Here is a 26,071-nt window from a genome sequence, read left to right as displayed (position 1 = left end):
CATACCTCCTCAACCTACTGATAGATAGAATGTAAAGCTTGATATAACCTGAAGAAAAACTGTTTTCATCTGGCAATTCTCATTGATATGCAAACTATGCTCGAAAATTGATACAAGCAACAAGTGAGCAACCAAAAACTAACAGCTGGTTGGGGGTCGAGATGATAGAATGTACATCAGGTACAAGGAAGCAAATTCACTCATGATTTAACAATCAGAACTTGTCATTTAGAAAGATGGATGGGGATGAAAAGGCACACCAAATACATAAAAGGCAATATGCTTATCTGACCCTGCAAGCTGCAGGGCCACCTGGGGAGCAATTTGGATTAGGAGACCGACAACTAGAACCAGGTCCAACATTGTTGGTGAATCTATGACGCATCCGGTAATCAGGTACCCCTCCCATTGCAAATGCAACAGCACCACCGGTTAGGGCTGGGGTCAGTGATGATGAAACTTCACTGCATTGTAGAGGTTCCAAAGTTTCAACCACATCACTCATCAAGGGCCTTGCTTTTGGATTCTGGCTCAAACAGTAATATGCCAAGCTGCAGGCTTTCTGGGCTGCCCTTACAGAGTACTGGTTCTCTAATCTGGGGTCAATTATTTGCAGCAACTTTCTCTTATCATTCAATTTTGGCCGGGCCCAATCCACCAAGCTCTGCTCCTTGCTGGGTCTGGTTTTGTCAACTGACTTCCTTCCTGTCAATAGTTCCAGAAGAACAACTCCAAAACTGTACACATCGCTTCTTGCAGTCAGGTGGCCTGCATGCAATATAAACATTTTCAGAAAAGCAAGCACGAATACATACACATACCCAAAGGCAATTTGGTAACTCTTCAGTTATCATGAAATCCAAGTTGATGCATGGCACAGCAATCATTGGTTCATCATACCATAAACCATAAAAGACTTTAAAATGTGAATCGTGTGAAAAGTGACTCCAAAATTCAAATGGCAGAGAAAAGAAGTGGTTGTCCATAAGCAAGTCATTTGTCAATATTAAGGATGCAACAGATGAGGAATTACTACAGCTTCAAAATTCCACACTTCATTGATTCCAAGAGACAACTGCAGTTGGCTATGTTGAGCCTTTTCCCCTTGAAATTATATCATAAAGATAAAACAAGTTCATTCTAGCTTCTGTCAATAAAAATAGTTTACACTGGCCTGGCCATCAACCTACCAGAACCCTCATTTATCCAGGCATTGAGCTGGCTGTGCCAGAAAGTCAAATCAGGTATAGGCAGAGTTATGAACACATAGACATGTAGGATTTCCTTTCATATTATTTATTATTGCAAGCTAACATTGAAAGCACTTGAATCATTTTTTCATCATTAATTAGGGATTTTGAATGCTCACAAATATTTTTGTATTGCCAGGCATATACTACTATCACCAAACTTCAGGCATTTTACGTTGTCAGAAGTTCAATATGCCACCCTTGTTTTTCATCTCAATTGTGTACTTTTCGTATTCCTACACCTTTATTCAACTGAACTGAAAATCTACATCATAGCCTTTTGTATTCCAAGTGAGAAAATATCCATTTCTCAAACGGTGCCTGCATCAGATAATAACCAGTTGCCATCCAGTCCCTTAATTATCTAGTCATTACCAGGCAGCCCTTGGAACTGATTTTTCACCAAACATACAGAAACACATCCTAATCAATTCTAAGTTTAAGCTTTTTCTGGAAAGACATATTTAGTCTCTTATAAAACCATACCATAGAATTAAAAGGGCAGAAAAATCAAGAATTTTAGAGATCGTAGAGGGTCTTACCAGTCATTACGTATTCAGGGGCAGCATAACCATAGGTACCCATCACTCGAGTTGATACATGAGTCTCGTCACCTTGTGGTCCAGCTTTTGCAAGCCCAAAATCAGAAAGCTTGGCAGTATAATCCTGTGAATACATAGGCAACTAGTATTAGCATTAGTAACAGGCAAGGACTGTCCCTGTATCAAGAAACCATATGGGAAATATCTTAGATAATGACGAAACCATATGGGAAATATCTTAGATAATGACGTATGAGAAACCCCACTTACAGAGTCCAGTAATATATTAGAAGTTTTGAAGTCCCTATATATAACTGGTCTTTCTGCATTGTGAAGAAAAGCAAGCCCTTTAGCCGCTCCAAGTGCTATCATCATTCTTGTGGCCCAAGATAATGGAACTGTTGCTTCTAAATACCTCGGAAAAGTTCATTGCAACTCAAGTTAACAAAAACATAGGTTACAGATTCTAACGCTGAGCATGATTATATAAATGTTCTCACCAGAACTTACGAGTAAATCCAGTTGGCACCAACACTCAGCAATAAATCATCATCAAAATGCAAAATTACAGATTGTAATCATCTATGTTTTTTCATCAATCACTGTATAGTAAAATGTTTTCATCCTTATGGTAGATGTTTTCCAAAGAGCCTAGTATCTTCTCCTAAAGAATTGAAAATCCCAACAAATATTATTTCTGAAACAATTTGCATCATATTCCCTGAACAAATTGAAACACATGAAAGTTTATAATACAGTGGATTTAGAACTCTTGGATGAGAGAACCTCCCATAAAACAATAAATAGTAGACTTATGCGTGATGCCATTTCAAATAATTATTGTCAGTCTATACATAGAACAAGCAACTCTTGTAATTTGGCAGGCAACCACAAAAACGATGTTCATCTTTGTTGAATTGGAACACATGAAAGGTGCAAGAACTAGGAGTGTATATTTCAAATAAAAGCAGCAAAAGAATACAGGTGTTTATGACAATAGGAAAATATCCTTCCAATTATTGCTATAAGACATCAAAAGAATGAAGAGCAGGAAAAGAATGCATCTTTTAGCAGAAAGATGTAATCTTTGATCATTGCAGAAAAATTCAACTATATCATATTGTCACTTACAGCAGTAACAATTTCCTTTTCAATCAAAATGGAGCATTAAGTACCATTAACAGCTGTAATTGGTAACAAGAAATGCAATAATTGAAGAGGAACAAAAGGCAAATGAAGGCATACTTCGAAATAGATGATTCTCAAGGCTTCCTCGGAACATAAACTCATAAACAAGTAACCTGTGATCATCCTCGCAACAATACCCGATCAACTTCACCAAATGAGGATGCCGAAGCTGCCCCAGAAAGTTTACTTCGGTCTAGTAGGACAACAGAACAAGAAACAAGCACTATTCAATAAACGTGAAAGACATGAACGCGAAAAGGATTAAGGAGGCTTAAGTGGAACAATGTCAACGCAAATTAAGAAGAAACATACAAGCCATTCACGATGGCCTTGAAGACCCTCTTTATTGAGAACCTTGACAGCAACTGGAAGAGATTTGAGGCCAACCCTGACATTCTCATCAATGTAGCCTTTATAAACAGTTCCAAATCCACCTTCCCCAAGAATGTAATCAGAGCGAAAACTCTTGGTAATAGTCTCAAGCTCATACAAAGTGAAGGCTATAACATGGGTATAAAGAAGGGCATTCTTTCTTGAGTCCTCAAAGTTGCGTGGAGTTGAAGTAGGATCACTCAGATCTGAAACTGACCTACTATGCTTCTTGTCTGACTGACCGTTTTTAATTGATGCTGATGATGAAATTATGTGAAGCTGTTGTTGAACTGCATATCCATCAAATTCACACTCACATAAATAACAAAGATTAGAATTTTCATTTTATAGGAGCATAAAGATTCAAACTTTAATTAAATTCAATGAAAAAATCTCAAAAATTCCAGGCTTTCCCAATGAAACCTTAAATACCCAGTAAGCAAATTGGAGAAATAATAAAGAGTAAAATGGGGGAAGGGAGGGGTAGATCTGGGGAGGAAACCGAAAAGGGAAATTAAACCTTGAGCAGTGGAGACAACGGCAGATTCTTCTCTAGTGCCGCAGTTGCCCATCTTGATTACTACTGCTAGCACTATAAATGATATGACAGTGACTTTGAAGAGTTAGTAGTGGGGGTAGAGCAGAAGCTGAAGTAGCAGCAGGTGCTGGTGGAATGGCTGTCCTGATAAAGCAGCAGCCTACTTGTTTCATTCTTGGCTCTCTTTTTTTTTTCCTGCTTCCCCTTGACACGCTATTTTTTCTCTCTCACTGTTACCAGTGTTTTATTAGTTTATAAAAAAAAAAGAAATAAAAAGAAATAAAAAAAAGGAGACATTGAAATATTTAAGCAGCCCATAGTACTAATATTTACATTACAATACTACATGCTGAAAAAGAGAGAGAGAAAAGAGTAGCTAAAGAGGAGGCCAAAGCGTACTTCGACGACGCCACAACTGGACCTGGTTTACTAAAATAAGGAGTAATAGTTGTTAGAAAAGAAAATTGCTCTCCCAAAAAGGGAAAAAGGGAGTCTCTCTCTTTTGTATTAAAGATGGAGATCGGACAGTGGGTGGAGTGAGGGTCTGTGAATCTCCTCCACCCTCATTTGCTATTGCAAAGGTGTGTCGGACCAGTTACTCAGTCAGTCACGAACTCTCCTTTATGCTTTTTATTCAACTATAATTTACTCTTTGCTTTCTTAACTACTTTCCACCCCCCTTTTGCTGCTGCTGCTGAAGTGTTTGGAATAGTGGTTCAGGTGCTTTTTAGAAAATATTTTACAATAATTTTTTTTTATTTTTTAAAAATTATTTTTGATATTATGTTTATTTTTTAAAAATTATTTTTGATATTAATATATTAAAATAATCTAAAATTATTAAAAAATTTAATTTAAAAAAATAAAAAATATTTTTAAAATACAAAAATAAATATAAGGTTGGTAACCTTATCTAAATTACGTTTGGTACTTTTCAAAGCAAGCTTATCTTGTAACAAATCATTGTAACCACAACCATTTAGATCATACTATATGCTATGCTAACTTACTTTTGCTAGGCTGCGGATAGAATTAAGAGCGAAGTTTTAAAGTTAAAAAGAATGAATATGTATTGTTAACGTATTTCTTAGCTTATGAAAAAATTTAGAGGGTGTTTTAGAGTTTGATATCGATTATTTTTTAAAAAAAATTTTAATTTTAAAATCTATGAAAATATTATTTTTTTTATTTTCTTAAAATTATTTTGATATTATCATTTCAAAACTATTCAAAAATATATAAAAATTAATTTTAAGCAAAAAAAATAATGTTTTTAAAAAATATAGTTTCAACTGTGTTTCCAGACATAATTAATTGTGAATTAAAAAAGTTGATACACAATATAATAAAATAAATAAAGAATTATATGCCTCTTTTAATGGAAAAATTAGTTTGAGGAGAAGCATTTATTTAAATAGAAAACTTAGCATGATTTGAAAATCAATTTTCAATAAAAAAAAATTCAAATTGAAAACCATATATCACTATTTTGTATGTTATCAAAGAAAAAAAATGATCACTCTAAGAAAACCATTTAAAGATTTATAATAAATATATAACAAAATATAAATTTTATTTTCATTAAGCATTCATGACCAAAATCTTTTAAAAAAAATTGCATTGTAAGTTAATGTATAATAATAAATGAAATGATTATTAGATTTATTTGACTATTTTAATATATATTCACTTGTATCAAAATATGAATATTGATAGTCATTATAGTTATAAATAAGCTTGAAATACATCAAATTAAAGTAAAAATAATTTTTCTAAATGGTGATCTTGATGAGGAGGTTTACTTGAAATAACCTGAGGGTTTAGTTGTCAATAGACAATAAAATAAAGTATGTAAGCTTGTTAAATCATTATATAGTTTGAAATAAACACTTAAACAATGATATGAAAAATTTAAAAATGTTATGTTGTCAAATGAGTTTAAAATTAATGAAATTAATAAATATATTTACGTTAAAAACACAAATAAAAGTTATGTCATTTTATGTCTCTATATGGATGATGTGCTAATTTTAGATAGCACTGATCATATGATCAAGTCTATTATGAAAATACTAAATAAAAAATTTGATATAAAAACTTGAGTGTCGCATATGTCATACTAGAAATAAACATTTATAAGACATCGGATAGATTGATATTGTCTCAATCTTATTATGTTAAGAAAAATCTCTGTATATTTTTTTTTAATTAACAATAGTAGTGTCAAAACACCAATTGATATAAGTGAATATTTGTCTAAGAATAGAGTTAAATGAATAAACCAAATGGAATATTCTTAAATAATTGAAATTCTAATGTACGTTATGAATTACACAAGACTTGATATTAATTACTTAATTAGTAAATTGAGTAGATTTACTAGTAATCCAAGTATAGATAATTGAAAAGAAATAAAAAAGTAATCAAATTTGAGCTACACCTTGAACTATAAGCTATATTATACTAGTTACTTAGCTATACTAGAAGGGTATATTGATACTAATTGGATATTTGATATTTGACACTAATGATTTGAAATTCACAACTAGATGTATCTTCGCTCTTGGTGGAGCAACTATGTCATAGAAATCCTCTAAATAAATATGTAATACAAGATCCACGATGAAATCAAAGTTTATTACTCTTGATAAAGTTGAAAAGGAAGTTGAATGAATTCAGAATCTCGTAAAGTATATTCCATATTGGCTAAAACCAATGCAAGTTATTTATATTCATTGTGATAATCAGACAATAATCAAAATGGCACAAAGTAGTATGTATAATGACAAGTTTATACATATATGTCTTAGACATAATACAGTTAAACACTTACCCTCAAATAAAATTATTTCATTAATTATATAAAGTAAAAGGGATTTTTGGTGAATGCGCTAACCAAATATTTGTCGAGAGAGATTTGTATAATTCATTAAGAGGAATCAACTTAAAACCTTTAAAAATGAAAGATTGTAACAATGGTAATCATACCTAATTGATTAAAGATCATAATATTTATTTCAAATGGAAAATTAAGTCATATAACTTTCTTTATAGCACTAAAAAAATATTATTTTTTGTTTATTTATATGATGAAATAAGTGTTAGTTGCAGCGTTATAAAGGATGGGTTGTGCTCTTAATAGTTTTCGTATCTTGGTACATCAAGTAGAGTGTAGCAGAATATTCTCAATGAAAGATTACTTATATATGTAAGAATTATGGTCATTTCTTTAAGAATTTTGATAACGACTAAATTCTCTAAAGCATTCATGAATCCAAAAGTTATTCAATGTCAAAATAAAAGACAATAATAAGAACCAAATGAAATCTTTAGATAGAGAACTATGTGAGTACTATTATCTTGATTTACATAAAAGTAAAAATAGTTCAAAGATGTGCGTTCATCATTTAGCAAAGTGAATCAAATGATATTTCATTAAGAAAGGTTCAAAACCAAAAAGTTATACATCTTGATATAATAATCTATCAAATTAATATTTCTTAACAATCTTCAAGTCGTTTTCAAACTAGTTAGACAATTTCCATTCATATGAGAGATTGTTGAAAAATTTGTTAAAGCATGATTAATGAACATATTTGAGGCTAAATTAAAAGTGGGGTCATTCAATTTTTGGGTTAAACTTTATTGGAATTTAATCTTCAATATAAGTTCTTTAACATGAAATACTAACATGATTTGAACAAATTATGGATGAACAAGAGATTTATCTAAAAAAACCCTTAGTTGACATATTTTGATGAAACCCTAAACCCTCTAAAAAAACTCTATCCTATATAGAAAGGAAAAAAAAAAACAATGTTTATAAAGTGAGAAGTTAAAAATTTAAAATTGAACTCGAAGGGCACCCAAACCATTAGATGAGAGATATTCCAAGAAAAGTATGTTTTGAGATTAAACTCACACATACACGCTTATCGGCCTAACTCAGCTTATGCTCGGGTTTCGACGTGGGTCCAAGTTTGGGTTTATTATAAAATAATATTTTGGTCTATAAAAGATTTTTTTTCTCATAACATATTGTTTTGTCTAGTCTAATCCAAAAACATTTTCTGCAAATCTGAACAGTTTTTTTCCAGCCAAACAAAATTTTAAATTTATGGTCACTATATTCAGGTTTAATTCTTGATTTATAGCAACTAAAAAAAGTTGATAATGGTGGAAATTAATTTTGATTATTATCAAAATTAATTCTTTAACTTTTTAACTTTTAAATTTCACTATAAAAATGGGGTAAATGAAGAGTTTAATACAAGTTATTACACACACACACACACACACACTCTTCCTTACCTTATTTTTAGTTTTTTCCTTCTTTTTTATGTTTTGGTTTTTCTTCCAAATATATAGCTTAGGTTCACTTCATTGAGAGATAATTGAGTCCTTTTATTTTGGTTCAAAGACCTTATTTAAAAATATATTTAAATTAAGATTGTGTAGTTGGAATCATGAGAGACAAATTGAAAACATCCTACTTGCACAAAGTGAGGAACAATGAAGTATTAAGAACAAATGATCAATCATTAATAACAAATAAAGTTTTATTGCTTTAAAGCGTTTCAATAAGTAATACTCTTTTTTATTTTAATTTAAATAGATATTTTTACTATTAGTATGCATGCTACAATTAGTATCATAGTCATCAAACTCAATCTATAATTCCAGTTACTTAAGTTTCAAGCTAATCAAACCAAATAAATCCCGGGGTTTAGTCAAAACTCAATCAACTCAACTAATCTAGTCAATGATCCAATCAGAATTTAATTAAATAAAAATTTGAAATAAAAACAATGACTCCATATATTTTTATATGTTAAGTTATGTTCAATTTATTCTTATATATTTAATTACATTTAATATATTTATTTTTTTATTAGATTTTTACAGTTAGAACTAATCAGAACTCATTATGTAATTTTACATGAATAAGTTTAAATCTTATAATTTTAAAATATCTTTCATTAATAAATAGAGAGTAAAAAACTATATTTGGAATACTAAATAGGGTTTGATAAACAAAAAATTAATTCTGAGTTTTTATAAATTATACGTGTAAGCTATTCCACACTTGGAAATTTTTGGGAAAAAAAATCCTAACGTCTCATTTTTTAAAAAATTAAGGATATTTTGTGTATATAAATATGAACTTATCCCTTGCAAGTCAAAAATAATAATAATTATTATTATTTAAAGAAAACCCTCCAAATAAAGACCAGCCGGATCCCGAAAGGTAGAAATGAAGAGTCAGCCTAGCCCAGCCCAGCCCAGCCCAGTTGGAGTTAAGTAAAATCCTTATCCATCCATTTATCTAATCCGATCTTTCCTGGAATTGAAAACCTTGAGAGAGAAGAGGGAGCAGTCCAAGCAGTGGTAGAAGAGAAATGGCATTATCAGTGGCCATGGCAGTGGATGCTACTGCTAGTACTAGTAATAGATGGAGTATGGCTTCTCTCTGGTCCGCACTTCCTTCTTCTTCAAAGAGTGCCGCATCCACAATGCGATTTCCATCATCTCGTTGCCAATGCCCCCGGCAAAGCATCAGCCTCTCTCGCACTCGCCGCCAACAACAACAACGCCCACTCCTTGCGCGCTCTTTCACTGCTCTTAACCCCCTCTCCTCCTCGTCTCTTGGTTTCTCCGGTAATTTCAATACTGTTCCTTCCTTATTTACATATTTATTTATTCGTATCAGGTTTGATTATAATTTATTTTAGGGATTTATTTCTGCCTCAAAATATACTATCCATAATAATAATAATCTCGTTCATTTGGGCCCCAGACAGACTATCTAATCGATATTTATGCTTTACTTTCGTTTCCCTATTTTATTTATTATTTACTAGACTGAGATTATTTTTATTTTATTTGTCTTAAAGTTCTGTCATTTTTTAGGTTACTAACTAAGCAAATTCCCCATGCGTTTTACTTTCACTTACATGTTCTACGCATTTCTTGCAGACAACTCTACTTTCGGACATGCCTTCCCTTCTGTTGACAATGGCTCTCGCTTTTTTGCCATGAGGCATGGCAGGCGAGTTCCCAAGCTCAATCGGCCACCAGACCAGCGTCGGGCACTTCTTAGAGGCCTCACAACTCAGCTCCTTAAACACGGTCGTATCAAGACCACGAGGGCACGTGCCAGTGCCATGAGGAAGTATGTTGACAAGATGATCACTTTGGCAAAGGATGGGTCTCTCCATAAAAGGAGACAGGCCCTGGGCTTCATCTATGAAAAGCAGATTGTCCATGCCTTATTTGCGGAGGTACCAGACAGGTACGGGGAACGAAATGGTGGATACACCAGAATTATTAGAACTTTACCAAGGCGAGGGGATAATGCACCCATGGCATACATTGAACTTGTCTAGGTGTTTTCTTTTCTCAAAACTTGTGCTTTACTTTCTGCGGAATCATGTGCCTGTATTGATATTTACAATTTTTGAGATATAACTGTGTGCAGTGAAGATGTTGCATTCTGATTTTACTGTTTGCTTTGATCTAGTACATTGTCTCTAGGTATTGCTCCTTCTACTGAATCCTCCAACTCAGCCACTCAACACCTGCATGGGATTCACGAATGTTGTTTCTTTCAACACCCTTCTCCGTTGAAATAGCACTGAGGGGACAATCCCTCGCAAAGTGATTCCCACACAAATAAAGCAGTATAAATTCAGCTCTGAACCCGGCCTTTCGCCTTTGCTTTTGATTGCCCATTGCCAGCTGAATGCTTAGGTTCCCCCACCAAATTTCTTCCTTTTAATCTCTTCCTTATCTTTGAATTTCGATAAAACTCCAGACACTCTTGCATTCCCCTCGCTGACCTTTATGTTAAAACCCACTAGTTCATCGACAGCTACAATGGCAGAGGACACCTTGTCTTCTTTTGACATTTTCTTGATGTCAAGAATTAGAGAACTGAACACCTTCACTTACTCCCTAATGGACTAATCCTGCTTTGATTTCTTCAGTTCCTCCTATGCCAACCAGGAAGTGCAGGAAACGATCCCTTGTCTCAATCTTAAGACGCCAACGTTCAAATCCTCCTTTGTTTTTGTTCTCCACTATAACTTTGCATTACCCTTAAGATACATTACAATGATGTCGATTTGCTCACTCATATTGATCTTGGCCATGCTGAAATTAATATTGTTTCATGCACCAAAGGAAGTTTTCAAGTTCCTTATAACTTCTCATCACCCCACTGGAAGGTCTTGGAAGTTAAGGTTTTCAAGCTTTAAAGTTATAAACCTAAATTTAGAGAAAACTCTAGTGTTTTATAAAATATGAATAATAGTTTGAATATTCTCAAATTAAATTAAATCTTCTTATTTATATTAGTTCTATATTTAAAATTCTTTATAGGAATGGATTTTTAATTAAAACTTACATAACTAATAAAATCCATTTAACATTAGGATTTTTAACTAGTAAAATTCTAATTAAAGTAAAAGTGCTAATCTTAATATGAAAAAAGAATTTAAATACAATAAGGTAAATAAAATTAATTTTGCACGGTAACTTTTGAGCTTTATTTGCAGGCCTTCCTGTTCTTTAATTATAATGAAATTTTAATCTAATGGGTAACATGACCTTTAAAATTTTCTATTAAAATTTTAGTTCAATTTAACGATTAAATTAAGAGTTGTGCTTGTTTGATTAACTACATCTTGAACTCTTAAACATCTTAAAACCTAGAAAATCTTAACAATTGTCAGAAATTTCATCCTGTTAGTCTCCTCTACTTTCAAAAAACTTGCCATCGAGTTAATTGTCAGAAATTGATATCAATTACTTTAAATGAATAGATATTTTGAATATAACATTGTCAATAATATATGCAAGAGATAAATTGTTCTAAATATTTTAAATTTAATTTGAGCAAATATATATTCATATACAATTTTTGAATCTAGGAAACACTTCTTAGGACTAAAAAAATTAACCTCGCATAAAATTGTTTTTTAGATGATGGCAACTTTAGTGACATGTTTGGTCATCCCTAACAACAATGTGTTTACTATAAGCTGATTTGATAATTTCAAAATATTAATCCAACATGGATAAGTTTGGTTTGGATGACACATCCACACTTAAGTTCTTTTTATGTCAATTTCAACCTCATGAGCAATTCCAATAATTTGTTCTGTTTTTTTAGCGCTTCAGGACCTTAAGAGTCATTACATGATACTAATTTAAAAGTTTTTTTTTTTATTATTTCTTCCTCACCATTAATAGATGAAACATTAACAAATATAATAGTATTTGCAACAATATTGTTGTCATCACTGTTGTAATGTTGTCTAATTTAAAAAGACGACATCTCCTTTATAATTTTCTTCTTTGCTATTTTAGAAGGTTAAACAAAAGATAAATAATAACAATCTAATTGTTTATGTACCTAATATAAAATCTCTTCATAAACATCTTGTACAAACTTCAAAATTAATAATTATCTCAAATCTTGCCAATATAGAATTAAAGGCATATCACTATAAGTTCTAAATTCTAGAAATTCAAACCACCATTCTCTAGTATCATGAGAAAGTCTGAGTGCAATAAGTCCTGCATTTTGATGAAGAAACCTTGTTGAAATAAAAGTAAACTTCCAACTCTGTCAACTATTTAATAAATTTTTTCTTCAAAAATATCCCATAATTGAATGGATATCAAATTCAAGAATGCATTTGGGGTTAGACTTACTTTAACATAAGTCTCAAGGCAAGTTCCTTTTCTCTTCAAGATCCTTGTTTGCTTACCCATTAGCCGAGTTAGATTTGTCATGGCTTGCTCCAAACGATCCATTCTTTGTTTTCGAGCTAGCGTCAAATGATTTAATTTATGCTCTTAAACTCGCATAACACTTTGGAGGGCCTACATTACTGTATCACGGAGTGGGTTGCTATTGTCTCCGTCCATCAAAGATGTAAGCGTACTTTAATACCAATTAACACAACGTATAGCATGGATAAAAAGCTAGAGTTCTTAAGTTCTAAGGTTATAGACCTAAATTGTAAAGAAATTTGGAGAAAACTCTATAATGTTTTATAAAATTCAAATAATAGTTTAAATATTTTTCAAAATAAACGATACCTTTCAATTTATATTAGTTCCAAATCCAAAATACATTTGGAAATGATTTCTCATTAAAAGTTATCTAACTGATATAGAACAATTATCTCAGAAGTTTACGAACCAGATATACAAGGCCAAGTTTGAAAAAAAAAATCGCAAAGAAACCCAAAGCATCTTATATGAAGCATGAAGTTATTGTTTTCATGTTTTAATTATTTTTCTTGTTAGTTTTGGATTTAATTATTTGTTTTCTAAGCTTAGAATTTTTAATTTAATTATTACTTTACTATTTAAGAATGGTAATGCTTGATGGATTCTATTAGTTAGGAAAGTTTTAATTAAGAATAATTTCCTACAAAAGATTTTAGGACTAATATAAATATAGATACTTAATTTATTATATGGAGAGAAAAAAAACTATTTTTTAGATTTAATATAAATACTAGAGAATTCTCTAGATTTCTCTACATTTAGGTTTGTAATCTTAGAGCTTAAGAACTCTAATTTTATCTTTTTTATACACTTCTTGCATGGTATCAGAGTGGGTTAACATTCGAATCAATAGCAAATTATGGAGTGGTTGGTGACAACCATCTCCGTGACTATGATTAGAGGATGCAGGCTATTTGGGATCAACAAGATTGTTATTCAGTAGTGATAATAACTCTAGAAGGGCGAATGCAAACCGGGTTTGACGAAATCAATGCTAGATTTGATGATCTTACAACTAGGTTTAAGACACTAGAATTGTGTGCAAACATGAACAGGGAAAGAAAAGAGGCAAGCACCGGGAAGCTAAATTGCATAAAACTTATAAAGAAATTGTATATATAAGATAATCCTTGTTTTTAGCTGCTAAAAAACCTATTTATAATATTATAAAATCGAGTTTCACATAAAATATAAATTTTAACCATGTACAAAGGTCTTTTACTATTAGATCATAGTATAATTAATATTTTTCATTTGTGCGCCTCCTCCTAACAGTTGTATGTGTTAGAAGTTTAATTATCCTACAACATTTACTAGCATTAACTGCTAGTTTTAATAGTCAATCAATAACTTAAATTCTTATCTTTTTGGTCGATAATTGATCTCAATCATCTTCACTAACTTGCTAAAATACACATAACAAGCAATTATTGTTCTCAATGAATCAATTAATGACTGTTTATGTGTAGTATAAGCACCTTCATATCAATCTCTCTCTCTCTGAGCTAATGGTTTTAATTAAATCCACTCAAAGTAAAAGGTATCTTTCCATCTTTCTTAGAGTTTTTCTCGAGTGTATAAAGTAGATTTTTCTTAGTTTTGTTGCGGCTGAGATTGCAACCTTGCATGTCCTCACAACTTTGGAATAAGATGGGAATTAAAAAGAATATCAGCTTCCTGTGGGTTTGTGGTAAACTGAGGAGAACCACTAGAAAAGGTCCTAGTTGAGGTCGATGTAATTTTATGCTTTATGTGCTGCCATATTCGTTAATGAATTGTATGTAGAAGGAATCATTTTACAGGTGTCGCAGCTAACGTGGTTCAATGCTTTGGCCTTTCTATTTGGAGAGGAATTTAAGCATGTGGACTGAAAATCATGGATGCACAATTCATGGCAGATTGGTGATCTTTTGATTCGGGGTTCGACATCAATAATGAAAATGATTCTGAACGCTGAGAACTCTCGAAATTCCCCATTATTGTTTGGCAATTTATTGTTGCGGAAGCTTGAGTGTATGCATGCCTTAATATTTTTTTTGTAAATTTTTTGTTTTAAAAATATTTTTAAAAAAATTTAAAAATTTTTATTTTTTTATTTGCTTTACATTAATATTTTTTTAGTATTTTGATGCGCTAATATCAAAAATAATTTTTAAAAAATAAAAAATATTATTTTAATATATTTTTAAATAAAAAATACTTTAAAAAACAGCCTTTAAAACAAGATAATAAAATAAACAACACCGAAAATAATGAAAAACTAAAAACCAAATGTATTATAGACCTAATTTATGGGTCTTCCCAGCCTCGACCATTAATTGCCGACAAACCTCATAGGGAATAAGACTTGTTGAATAAGACGTGTTAGCATGAAATTAGAAAAGTAGGAGTGGCATGAGGTGATTGGAGAATTAGGAAGAGAGGATGCTTTCATTGATTAAGACAAAGTATAGAAGCACAGGGAATTTTAGGGGGAAAAAAGGAAAAAAAAGGAAGAAGAAGGTGTTTTCTAGTTTGATTATGAAATGGTAGCGAGTAGGAATCGAATCATCTCGCCGTCTTCTTACGTAGTGGTGGCTATGGGGATATTTCTATATTATTATGAGGAGGAGTGCAATGGCGGATGGTTCTCCCTCCACTAAAAACTGAATACCACTACAGCGAGTCGTTGTAGCTAGCTAGTTGCACATCGCTATCAAAGCATCACCCTTACGCGTGTCTTCTTCTCTCCTCTTTCCTCCATTTCAACGCCTCCCTTCATCGCACTATAGACCCCCTTTTCTTCTTCTTTTTATGGCCATAAAAAGTTAGAATCTCCTCCTGTTCATCGCCCGTGTAGCGTCGACTACAAAGAAAGCAAGGCTGCGAAGTATGAACTGGTATCTTGAGCAGGCATCTCAAGCATGCTCTAGTCAAAACCCTAATAATCACATCCATTGCATTGTCATGAATAGCCGATATGCGCCTGGCCCTACTTCGCCAAAACCGAGAGGCTACCGTCCAAGACAATTGAGAGCAATGTTTTTTTTTATTATTATTTACGTGGGTGTCCGGGCCAGCTTGCGCGCACCACGACTAATCTCACGGTTCACTGAACATCCTGCAAACCCAATGAGCATGTAAGGCATCGCGGGGGTGACAGACGTGTACGGTGAGGTTTGAACCCAGGATGCAGAGGAAGAGAACAAGTCCCTTCAATCACTGGGTTAAGACCTCAAGCGCGCAATGTTTTATACATATATGTGGGTGTGTATGTAGGTATATATATATGTATGTATATATCAGAATATGCACCATGTCCGCAGGTGCTATTTTGTCGCGCCTCCTCGTCCACAAGCTTGTGAATTGGAATCAGAAGGAGATGGATCCTCTTTCATGTGACCTTTGACAGAGCCTGTTATCGATTTTTAATGGCGCCATGGGATAGCAGAAGCCTCGTGTCCTTTCGATGCTCGATCCTGATAATATATCAAAAGGCGATGAGGACTGAGGATAAGGACCTTAGAGTTTAAAATAGAATTCGCAAGGCCATCCTCTTTCTCCCCTCAGCCAGCCAATGCGTGTCTAGATTGCACAACTCCAACTAAAATCGAGAGACGAATCTCGACAATATGTCCTTTTAAGCTTGAATTAATTATAATCCGTGTTGATCTAGTGGTTAAAACATTGTCATATCCTTATAAAAATAAAAATACAAGTTTGATTTTTTAAAAATATACTTATTAAGAGAGATAATTACGAATTCTGAACAGAACTAATCTTACTTTAAAAAAAAAATATAAGGATACCCGGATAAAAGAAAAAAATCAGAAGCTATCCTTATATCAAAAAGTTTTAGTGTATTATCTACATCTACATCGATCCTAAATTAATAATAATAAGCTGAGGAAAGTATCTAAATAAAGAAATCAAATAAAAACAAGAGGGTCAGAGGCATTCCTCATAGAAAAATGGCTCCAGGGCCACTGATGGGGTAGTAGCATAAACCGCCCCCAGCCAATGGGATTGTTATGATTGTGACGTAAACTCTAATTAAAGATTGGATTAGCTTAGACTATTGATAATTCCCATTAGTTGTCATGGAGGATTTTTTTTCAAATTAATCCTTATTTATTAATTATACAATAAGTACATAAAACAGTTAATGATGATTATGGAAGAGAAATGTTTTTTTTTGTTCAAAATTGTTTTTCCTAATTATTTTTTTAATTTTTAACAACAAAACATCATACAAATTTCAATAATCATATTTCAAATACCAAAAACAAAACGTACAATCACTCTAAAATTTCAAGATCCAATCGAATAACAAACAATTTTAGAGGTCTCAGTTTATTTTTAATGACTTGTTCAAAGAAAATCACCTTTGTTAAACATTATTTTCAAATATAAATTTATCGACAGCAAGATTGGTCTTTTGGTAACTAGAACGTGGTTGGCCTGCAGGTACTTTTATCTCTTTTTTTTTTTTAGGCGACTCTCTCTCTCTTTCTCTTCTTAATCTAAGGATCGAAACTTAAATAAATAAAATTTAAGACTAAAATATGAAACCCTCAAAACACTAAGACCAAAAATTAAAAAAAATATAAAGATTTTGAAAATCAAAGTATAGCTTTTTTCTCAATGTAAACAGTGAAAACGATTTTTTTTGTGTTAGATTTGATATTAATAAAATTCAATTCAATTTGCAACATTGATGATCAATTTAATGTCAAGATAGTTTTTTATTTTATAAATACAGCATAGCACGCCTAATGAAATAAATAGAGATTTGAAACTTTATGAATATGACGTGGAAGAATAAAATTAAAAAAAAAATTGAGTGACCATATTTAAATAGTTTTTTCAATAACAAAAAAGAAAAGAAAAAAAGAAAAAGAGGCTGACCCGGTTCCATTGTAACAATTCATAGTTGTCATATAAAAGTCAAAATAAATTACCATTATTTTTTAGTATTTTTATAATAATAATAATAATAATAATAATAATAATTATTATTATTATTATTATTATTATTATTATTATTATTTGACTTGACTTGGTATAAGTAGAACAACCAAAAAAAATATCTCTGGGAAGAGTATGGGTGTCCCTCCTAGCACCGCTAATTAGTCCTCAGCCACAAGTTTACCATATAGATTTTGTTTATTTATTATATATAGGAATGTATGTATGTATGTATGTATGTATAGTATTTGTTTGTGTACTTTCTTGCTTGGTATTTCATGAGTGATGATTATTATTTAATTGGCTTAGAAGAAAAGATAGCGTGGGGCTGCAATTGTTAAAGAAGGAATTCTATCATTGGTGTTGATCTACAATTAATTAATTAATGATTACAATCAAGCCCATTACTTACCACCAACCCCATCGGTCTTCTACTTTTAATTTATTTTTTTAAGTGGTAAATAACTTCGTAATCTCCTGCTAATAACAATCCAATAAATGAAAGTTGTAATTTTGTGCATTTAGGGTATTAGCTAAAACCCAAAGATGTTTTTCTAGCGATATGTAGCTAGGAATTAAAAGAATTAAATTTAGGGTATTAGCTAAAACCCAAAGATGTTTTTCTAGCGATATTTAGCTAGGAATTAAAAGAATTAAATGTTATTTATTTTTATGTTCTAAAAATATTTTAAAAAAAAATTAAAAAATATTTATTTTTTTATTTTAAATTATTTTTTTTGTATTTTTAAATCATTTTAATACGTTGATATTAAAAATGATTTTTAAAAAATAAAAAATATTATTTTAATATATTTTTAAATAAAAATATTTTTTAAAAAAAAAACAAATCATATTTCTAAAGAAACCTAAACAAAACTCTTTTAAGATTTTAAAGTTTGAATTTCACTAGTGATCCACGAACCGCAAAGCTTAACCTAATATAAAAACTGATTTATAGTTCTAAAAACTTAGTTGATACGCACAAACTAATCAATACCCTACATTGTATTTAAATAATAATAATAGTAATAATAATAGCTAGTGGGGTGCTTTTCGTCGTCATATACGTCATGCAATTGAGGGGTCAGGGTGGGGTGGGGTGGCGCACTCTTGGACTTTCTTTTCACAATCGTGCGCCTTTAGGTGCGATATATATCTTATTCTTTGTCAAGGCATCCTCTATAATATTTTTCGATTTGTTTGGACACGTCGGAACCATTAGCTAGCCGTAGGAATATTAACCTTTCAAGCCTAGCCTCACCCCTTGGCTCTTGATCTTGTTACTCCTACTGCTGCTATATATAAGGGTGAGTGTTGAATATCAACTTGCCATAAACAACTCAAAAAAGAGAAACACGCCCCTCTTTCTCACTCTCCTTCTCCTCTCCTCTCCTCTCCTCTCCAGGACAGGGTAAAGTTGTGAGGCTGGAATCGATTACTCCCCGCATAAGTTCAGCGATGGCGAAAGTATACCCTAACGTCGCTCCCACCACCGCCACCACCAATGAGAAACGGCGCCAGCTGCTCAAGCTCAAGTCCTCTAACAATGCCTTAGACGCAGATCACGCGGTTGTTTTAACCGTGTGGAAGAAGTCTTTGTTGTTCAACTGCAATGGCTTTACAGTCTTTGATAGCAAGGGCAACCTTTTGTTTAGGGTTGACAACTATATGGCCACTTCCGGTAGTAATGGTGAGATCGTTCTTATGGATGCTGCCGGCAAGCCTCTCCTCACCATGCGACGCAAGGTATATTATATATATTTTCATATACCAGCTTGAATGGTATAAATGGGTTGCTTACTTAGGCAATTATATTAATGGCCTTACTCATTTTTATCTGATGTAATTAATAACAGAGGTTGAGCTTAGGAGATAGTTGGCTGGTGTATAATGGAGAAACAGCCATCAACCCCGAGTTCTCTGTGAAGAAGCATGTTAGCATCCTCAACAAAAAGTGTTTAGCTAATGTTAGCCGAGCCGCAGGTAGTAACAAGAACGTTATGTATGAGATAGAGGGATCGTATGCACAAAGATGCTGTGCGGTGTATGATGAGAAGAAGAGAAGGGTGGCTGAGATCAAGCAGAAAGAGAGAGTGGGTGGGGTGGCTTTTGGTGTAGACGTATTCCGCCTCCTTGTTGGCCCGGAAATTGACAGCTCGGTGGCCATGGCTATTGTCATCCTCCTCGACCAGATGTTTGGTTCAACCAGACGATTTTCTACCTAATTATAACTAGCTAGCTATGACACTTGCTTCCTACATATAAAGGGAATTAAAGGGTATATATATACCGTACAGTGCATACTTAATTAGCAAGGAATGGATCATCCCATTCTGATTTTGAATTTTGATCTGCTGCTTGAATACTATGGGAACTGGAAAGTGATTAATCGCAACACCATCTCCTCCCCGGCGGCCTTTTCCTTCATCGATTATAGCCCTTCTTGCATCCAAATCCCCACCTTTTATCTTCTTCTATTTTTTTTTTACCGGTATGTCGAGCTTGGTTTTTTCCTTTTAAATAAAAAGCCAAAGCTTCATGTGGGGATGCGAGTATCTATTTCAATAGAAAAACAAACTACAATAGTTTGCTGTCTCATCTTTTTTTTTTTCCTGTCTTGTTGGGCAAAGGGTGGAGGTTAAGTGGGGGCGATGATGATCATCTGCTGTGGTTTATTTTTCTAATTTCCCGTGTAATTTTAGTTTTCCTTTGTAAAAATAAAAGTAAAATTATAAATATAGAACAATAAAAAAAAAATTAGTGGTTACATTTTGAGAATCTCGGTATGTTATATTTATGTTCTGTTTTAATGCTTGATATTTGAGCAAACTCTAACTTTGATCATTGTAATTAAGCATATACTTGTGAAGAGTTGAGTGAAATTAGGGGTCTCATGTGAGCTTAGCCCCTCAGCTATAAGGTTTGGGTTTAGGCCGTCAACTTGCGGGTTCGAAGGTCTACTGGGTGGCCTGACATGGACTGGTATAGGGTGCGGGTTTGTCCTTCAACCTGCAGTTTAGCATATTGTCTTCAAGTGTGGTTAAGAAGATATACTCGATTTTTATAGTTTTTTGAGTTTAGATCTTGAAATGGAAAGAATTTATTAAAAAAAAAGTGATTGCATCAAAATAATATAGAGAATATCTGCTTAAGATCTTCTAATTAAGATTTTTGACTTTAGTAAACGCATAAACTCCTTGTTATCGAATAAAAAAATAATATACCAAATTATCATTTAATGAACAAATCCCATAGGAGGGTATGTCATCCAATGCCTGATTACAATCTAGTTCCATACTAGCTAGCTTTATTGTCCGCGCTCCGCTATAGTTCGCAGTGTTTTACACTGGTTTCTGCAATCTGACATTTAAAAAAAAAAGAAGGTGTAAGCCTTTAATGTTCAATAAGGGAGTGATGGTTCTAGTTGGCACAGAGCCTTTCAATATACTAAATTCATGAATCGTTAAGTCACAACATTAGCTTAGTATAGTAGCATTAAGAAACATGTTTGAAACAGAGAACTAAGCAAGACAAAAAGGCTCCATGGATTCTAACCAAACTAATGTTATCCTAGTATTTACACGGGTTTTTTAGCATATTCAGTCCACCAACATTGAAAGAGTTGTGGCAGCCTACATAGTTAGCGGCAAAATGGAATCCTGGTGGACATCGTAGTTGTCAAATGGCTTCACTACTTCTGCAAAAGATAGTTGGAGTTGGTTCTAAACACCAATGACAGAGGAAATACAAGGAAACAATATCTCAATATTGAAGAACTAGAAATGTTGGAGTTTCCACCATTTTATAGGACTGTTGTCGTAATATTGTATGTGTAATTTCTTAAAAAAAAATTGGCATTGCTACATGGAACCATTACGTTTACAGTAAATACATTTGAATCTTAAATGTTGAAACTAATCTTCCATAATCTCAATTAAACATCACAAACCTTTGTGTTCATGCAAAGATGCCTCATAGAAAATTTTTGTCTAACGCATAAGAACTAACAAAAAGGTTTTTTTAATAAGAGAGAGATAAAGATGTGAGCAGTACTAGAATCAATTGCGATAAAGTTCTATGAAGATCACTTCAAAAAATACAACAACCTCTCAAATCCATGATATAATTAAACCTGGAAAAGCAGTTCAAATTTTAGGCTATCCAAAGACATAAAACCATCCCTAAAGCAAACAAACAAAGAACCTAATCCAGAGCTACCGAGAAGGCAACATCACACCCAACACTTAATACACAACATCAATCTCATTTTGAAAACTAAAAAAGCATAACAGCATCTCCGCAACTTCAAAGCAAGAAAGAAGTGCGAAGAGCATAAGAGAAGTAGAATACATAGTTGCAAAAAAGACTCAACAATCACAACAACGACGTAAAAGAAACAATGCATGAAAAATCAAGAAAGCATTGTACTTTGTACATAATCTCAACAAGCTTTTCTAAAATATCAATCCTCTATGAATTTGTCTAGTGTGAAATGACATAAGCCAAAGAGAAACAGAATCACAAAGCAAACCTTTAAAAATAGAAAAGGTAGCAATATCAGGATCAATTGTTTGAAACTCTAAACAAGATCTTTCTAAAAACAGCCATAACCTCTCAAAGGCATGATGTAATTGAGCCTGGAAAAAGATTCAAAAAATCAAGTTATTCAAAGGCCTTAAACTAGCACCAAACCAAATAAACAAAGAAATCATGATGGCTTTAAGCAACATGCAAGTTGTATTGAGCATATGACACACAACCTATATCTCATTTTTGGTTAAAAAAAAATCATAACATCTCCCTAAATGCAAAAAGACAAACACAAAGCAAATTCATCTAGAACAAACATACAACTGCAGGACTACAAAGCAAGAGACAACAAAATCTTACCTAAATAAATAGCAGAAGCCATTTGAGAAATCAAAGGAAAATCCGGTAAATAAAAACACAGGGATGTAAATGAAAAATCAAAAGATAGCACAAACAAACAAATAAACAGCTCAAGCTATCCAAAACATCAAAGGCAAAGCTCGTAAACAACGACCCCTTACATATAATTGAAAAACAAAAAAAAGAAGTCAATAGTCATAAATTCAAAAGGATGAACCTTGTAACATCAATTTCCATCTCTAAGAAAAGAGCATACACAACACATACACCTAAGAAAAACCAATGACTTCAATAGTAAAAATTGCAAAATGCAATCAAAACCAAGCGAAGTCAAAATGATTGAAAAAACCAACACCAAACCAAGTTGACTTCATAGACTATCGTGAATGTCAATAAGAAATCAAGCAAGAGTACTAAAGACTATATCATAGACTATCGTGAAAAAACACGCAAAGAAAGCACCTCCAAGTAGTGAAAGAAAGACCATAAAACTCCACTAACCTCCAATATAGATCAAAGGAAACGGAAAATAAAGCGAAGGTGGCAAACAAAAAACAGAGAGAATATTTCCAAAGAAAAAGGAAAGATTCAATAATTGTTCTCACAACAACAGAATCAGAAACCATCACGGAAGAGTTAGAGCACGAATCTAAATGAAAAATCAAAATTAAATCAAACCATTGCAACGGAGAAGGAAAATTCACATTCACAAAAAGCAAAACACAAACTTCAAAAAGCCAATAGAGGAAGAAAATATCTCCCTTTAAAAGCCATTTTATAGGCAAAATAGCGAGTGTCCAAGCCATAAAAATGCATCAAACCAAGACAAAAATAAAAGACAGTGAAACAGAGAAGGTCATCATTATAAAAAATAATTAAACCAGCCTAAAATCAAACCATAATAAAGGAGAAACTTACCCGGTTACAATCCCCTCCCCTCGAAGCCTCTACTCTCCTAGGAGAAGGGTTGGAACCCGACCCTCCCAATCAAGATTGAACTAAAAACTCCAAACAAGAGAGTAGCAACTCTCTCAATATCGCACAATAGAGTGCGTATTGAAGGCACAACGATGCCTCTCTAGCCTAAGTCGCATAGCAGGGCACCAAACACAACTGCAATAAGAGAAGCATGGCCCATAATTGTCGATCAAAAGAGTGAAAGACTGCAGAACAACTGTAATAAAAAACCCACCTAAAACCCAGTTGCCAGGAATAAATTGCAAGAGACTAAACTCGATGCCTCTCACGGTACACACACTTAAAACCCAACCCAACTAGAATCAAAGCCCAATAAGTTATGCATCCGCTTGACTATCCTGTACTCTCGCTCTTTGTCCATTTCATATAATAATCGAACAGAAGTTGTAGTTGACCAATCGAGACGAAGCTGGGAAACAAATAGAAATGTCTGAATCCACAGTGGTTTTGAGTATGCATGCACAGCAGAGTGAACGATAATGAATTATATTATGGAGTTATGGTTGTTGTTGTATTGTGGTTATGTTTTAAAATATTTTTTATATTAAAATAATATTTTTTATTTTTAAAAATTATTTTTAAGATTATCACATAAAACTATTTAAAATATTAAAATAAATAGAAATTTTTTAAATTATTTTGATGCACTGATTTCAAAAATAATTTTTAAAAATAAAAAAATATTATTTTAATATATTTTAATACAAAAAACATTTTTAAAAAAATAATTTAACTATATTTCCATACATATCCTAATAAATACTTACAACGAAAACAATAGAAAATGCGCCGGGGGTAGGCGAACAAAAAGGGTAGCCTGTTAGGTGTGAGAGCGTGGAGCGTGGAGGGTGGATGGGGGTAGGTAAGGCTTTCTATTCGATCTACAGAAAATTTGTTTTATTTTTCTTCCACGACAAAGAACAACTAATTATAAGGTCAAAAGATCAATCAAATTAAAATGGTAGTTTCTTTCTATTGTTTTTACTTTTCTTTGAAAAATAAATAGGTCAATTATTTGTTTTGAAGTTATGACTTGAGGAATGCATCGGATAAATTACTTAAGAATAACTATAAAAATAATTTTCTATACTTTGGTTTTTTTTTTAATCTAAGGTTTGAGAAATTATAGTTTTATCTAATGTTAATGAAACAAATCAAATTTAAATATATATATATATATATATATATCCTTATATATAATAAATTTAAATTTATATAATTTTCTCATGCACCTTGTTTCTCTATCAAAAGTGATTTCTCTCTCCAATCTTTCTCTTTAAAAACACGACAAGCCTAACAAAAAAAAAACTAAATTTGAAGCAAGATTTTTTTTGTATACCTAATCTTTTCATGCAAGTATCAGAAGCCAAAAACCTCATGTTGATGTTATTTTATTCGACTACTTTGTTGGGAATAATGGATAACAGTGGAGAGGCAAGTTTTTTAAGTGAATTTTGATTGAATGGCATGTTGTCAATTTATTTTATATTAAATTAGTAGGTAATAGTTAAAAATATTATAACTATGTACTTGATTTAACAAAATAAATAAATAAATTTTAATTTACCCTAAATCTAATCTTGAAGCTTTGAAAACCCTAAATTATTGGATTCTAGGTTGATAATTAAGAAATTGGATTATTCTATATATGTTTTAGGTATATTTATACTAATTATGGAAGTTGTTATCGAAATAATGAAAACCTTAATATGATAAATTAAGGTTGTTATTCCTAAAGTTATAAAAACCCTAATTAATTGGTTTTATGGCTTGATTGATTATAGGAGTATGCATTTTAGTAATACTTACATTATTGTTTATACTTGTAATGCATGTTTTGTGAGTTAAGCATCAAAACCCCTAATTTGATAAATTAGGGTTAATGTGAATAATGGTATAAAAACCCTAATTAATTAATTCCTAGCTTGATTGATCACAATATTAAGTGTTTTAGTAATATTTAAACTATTGTGTTATACTTGCTATGCATGTATATAATTAGGTTTGTATGTTTTTGTAATGGCATAATATAAGATGTCATCTATTGTTGCTTATTATGACAATATATCACACGTTAAATAAGCATTTGGAAACGTGGTTGTAGCCGTGTTTTTAAAAAAATTAATTAATTTTTGGTAAAAATTAAAAAAAATTTGTGTGTTTTGGATTTTTTTTGTGTTAATTTTAAAAAATAAAAAAATCATTTTGATGCATTTCAGCATAAAAAAGACACTTTAAAAAACAATCACAACCACACTTCCAAACATGCTTTAAAAAAGGTTGTTGCTTTGACTATATGAACATATTATTCATATGCAAACAAGTTTTCAACGTAGATATGTATGGTTTTAGAATAAAATATGACGAAGGAAATCAAATATTTAACAACGCATCGATATACATATTTATGTTGATGCAGGTGATATTGTTGCTCCTTTAACAATGAGGATGTTAATGTATTTCACATGTAAGGTTAAGAACAATAGAAGAGTTGAAGTAAAATACTTTAATAATATTGATGATGATGTTGTCAACAATAAAGTTATAATGGAGTTTGTTTTAGA

General features: G+C 32.1%; 3 protein-coding genes and 1 long non-coding RNA gene across 5 annotated transcripts; 2 read left to right on the top strand and 2 right to left on the bottom strand.

Annotated features, from left to right (window-relative positions):
* Positions 1-49: 49 nt before the first annotated feature.
* LOC118048231 (probable serine/threonine-protein kinase PBL8) lies at positions 50-4,526 on the bottom strand. The gene is made up of 6 exons (XM_035057829.2): positions 3,873-4,526; positions 3,293-3,642; positions 3,038-3,173; positions 2,063-2,199; positions 1,793-1,916; positions 50-768 (listed from the first exon to the last, which is right to left on the bottom strand). Exons 1-6 carry the CDS (start codon positions 3,922-3,924, stop codon positions 284-286), a joined length of 1,284 nt encoding a protein of 427 aa, XP_034913720.1. The 5' UTR covers positions 3,925-4,526; the 3' UTR covers positions 50-283.
* Positions 4,527-9,214: 4,688 nt separating this feature from the next.
* Positions 9,215-10,392, top strand: LOC118048233 (large ribosomal subunit protein bL17c). The gene is made up of 2 exons (XM_035057831.2): positions 9,215-9,548; positions 9,867-10,392. The coding sequence occupies exons 1-2, from the start codon at positions 9,290-9,292 to the stop codon at positions 10,274-10,276; spliced, it is 669 nt and encodes a 222-aa protein (XP_034913722.1). The 5' UTR covers positions 9,215-9,289; the 3' UTR covers positions 10,277-10,392.
* Positions 10,393-18,858: 8,466 nt separating this feature from the next.
* On the top strand, positions 18,859-20,417 carry LOC118048235 (protein LURP-one-related 8). The gene is made up of 2 exons (XM_035057832.2): positions 18,859-19,385; positions 19,496-20,417. The coding sequence occupies exons 1-2, from the start codon at positions 19,098-19,100 to the stop codon at positions 19,862-19,864; spliced, it is 657 nt and encodes a 218-aa protein (XP_034913723.1). The 5' UTR covers positions 18,859-19,097; the 3' UTR covers positions 19,865-20,417.
* Positions 20,418-20,768: 351 nt separating this feature from the next.
* Positions 20,769-23,959, bottom strand: LOC118048236 (uncharacterized). Of its 2 annotated transcripts, XR_004687446.2 has the most exons (3): positions 23,722-23,937; positions 23,448-23,642; positions 20,769-20,999 (listed from the first exon to the last, which is right to left on the bottom strand). It is a non-coding gene; the product is annotated as an uncharacterized lncRNA (long non-coding RNA). The 2 variants fall into 2 exon arrangements; XR_004687445.2 differs by having other exon boundaries at positions 23,448-23,959.
* Between the last annotated feature and the right edge of the window lie 2,112 nt (positions 23,960-26,071).

Source organism: Populus alba, chromosome 6, assembly GCF_005239225.2.
Source record: "Populus alba chromosome 6, ASM523922v2, whole genome shotgun sequence".
NCBI classification, from domain to species: domain Eukaryota; kingdom Viridiplantae; phylum Streptophyta; class Magnoliopsida; order Malpighiales; family Salicaceae; genus Populus; species Populus alba.
The sequence above is the reverse complement of the archived record's forward strand: the minus strand, read 5'-3'. Positions and strand labels throughout refer to the sequence as shown.

Excerpts from the sequence above, each read along its gene's own strand:
- LOC118048231 (XM_035057829.2), bottom strand. The coding sequence starts at position 3,924 with ATGGGCAACTGCGGCACTAGAGAAGAATCTGCCGTTGTCTCCACTGCT. Across the intron at positions 3,643-3,872 it reads CGTTGTCTCCACTGCTCAAG|TTCAACAACAGCTTCACATA; the intron begins GTTTAATTTCCC and ends ATGGATATGCAG. Across the intron at positions 769-1,792 it reads CCCTGAATACGTAATGACTG|GCCACCTGACTGCAAGAAGC; the intron begins GTAAGACCCTCT and ends TATTGCATGCAG.
- LOC118048233 (XM_035057831.2), top strand. The coding sequence starts at position 9,290 with ATGGCATTATCAGTGGCCATGGCAGTGGATGCTACTGCTAGTACTAGT. Across the intron at positions 9,549-9,866 it reads CTCGTCTCTTGGTTTCTCCG|ACAACTCTACTTTCGGACAT; the intron begins GTAATTTCAATA and ends CATTTCTTGCAG.
- LOC118048235 (XM_035057832.2), top strand. The coding sequence starts at position 19,098 with ATGGCGAAAGTATACCCTAACGTCGCTCCCACCACCGCCACCACCAAT. Across the intron at positions 19,386-19,495 it reads TCCTCACCATGCGACGCAAG|AGGTTGAGCTTAGGAGATAG; the intron begins GTATATTATATA and ends AATTAATAACAG.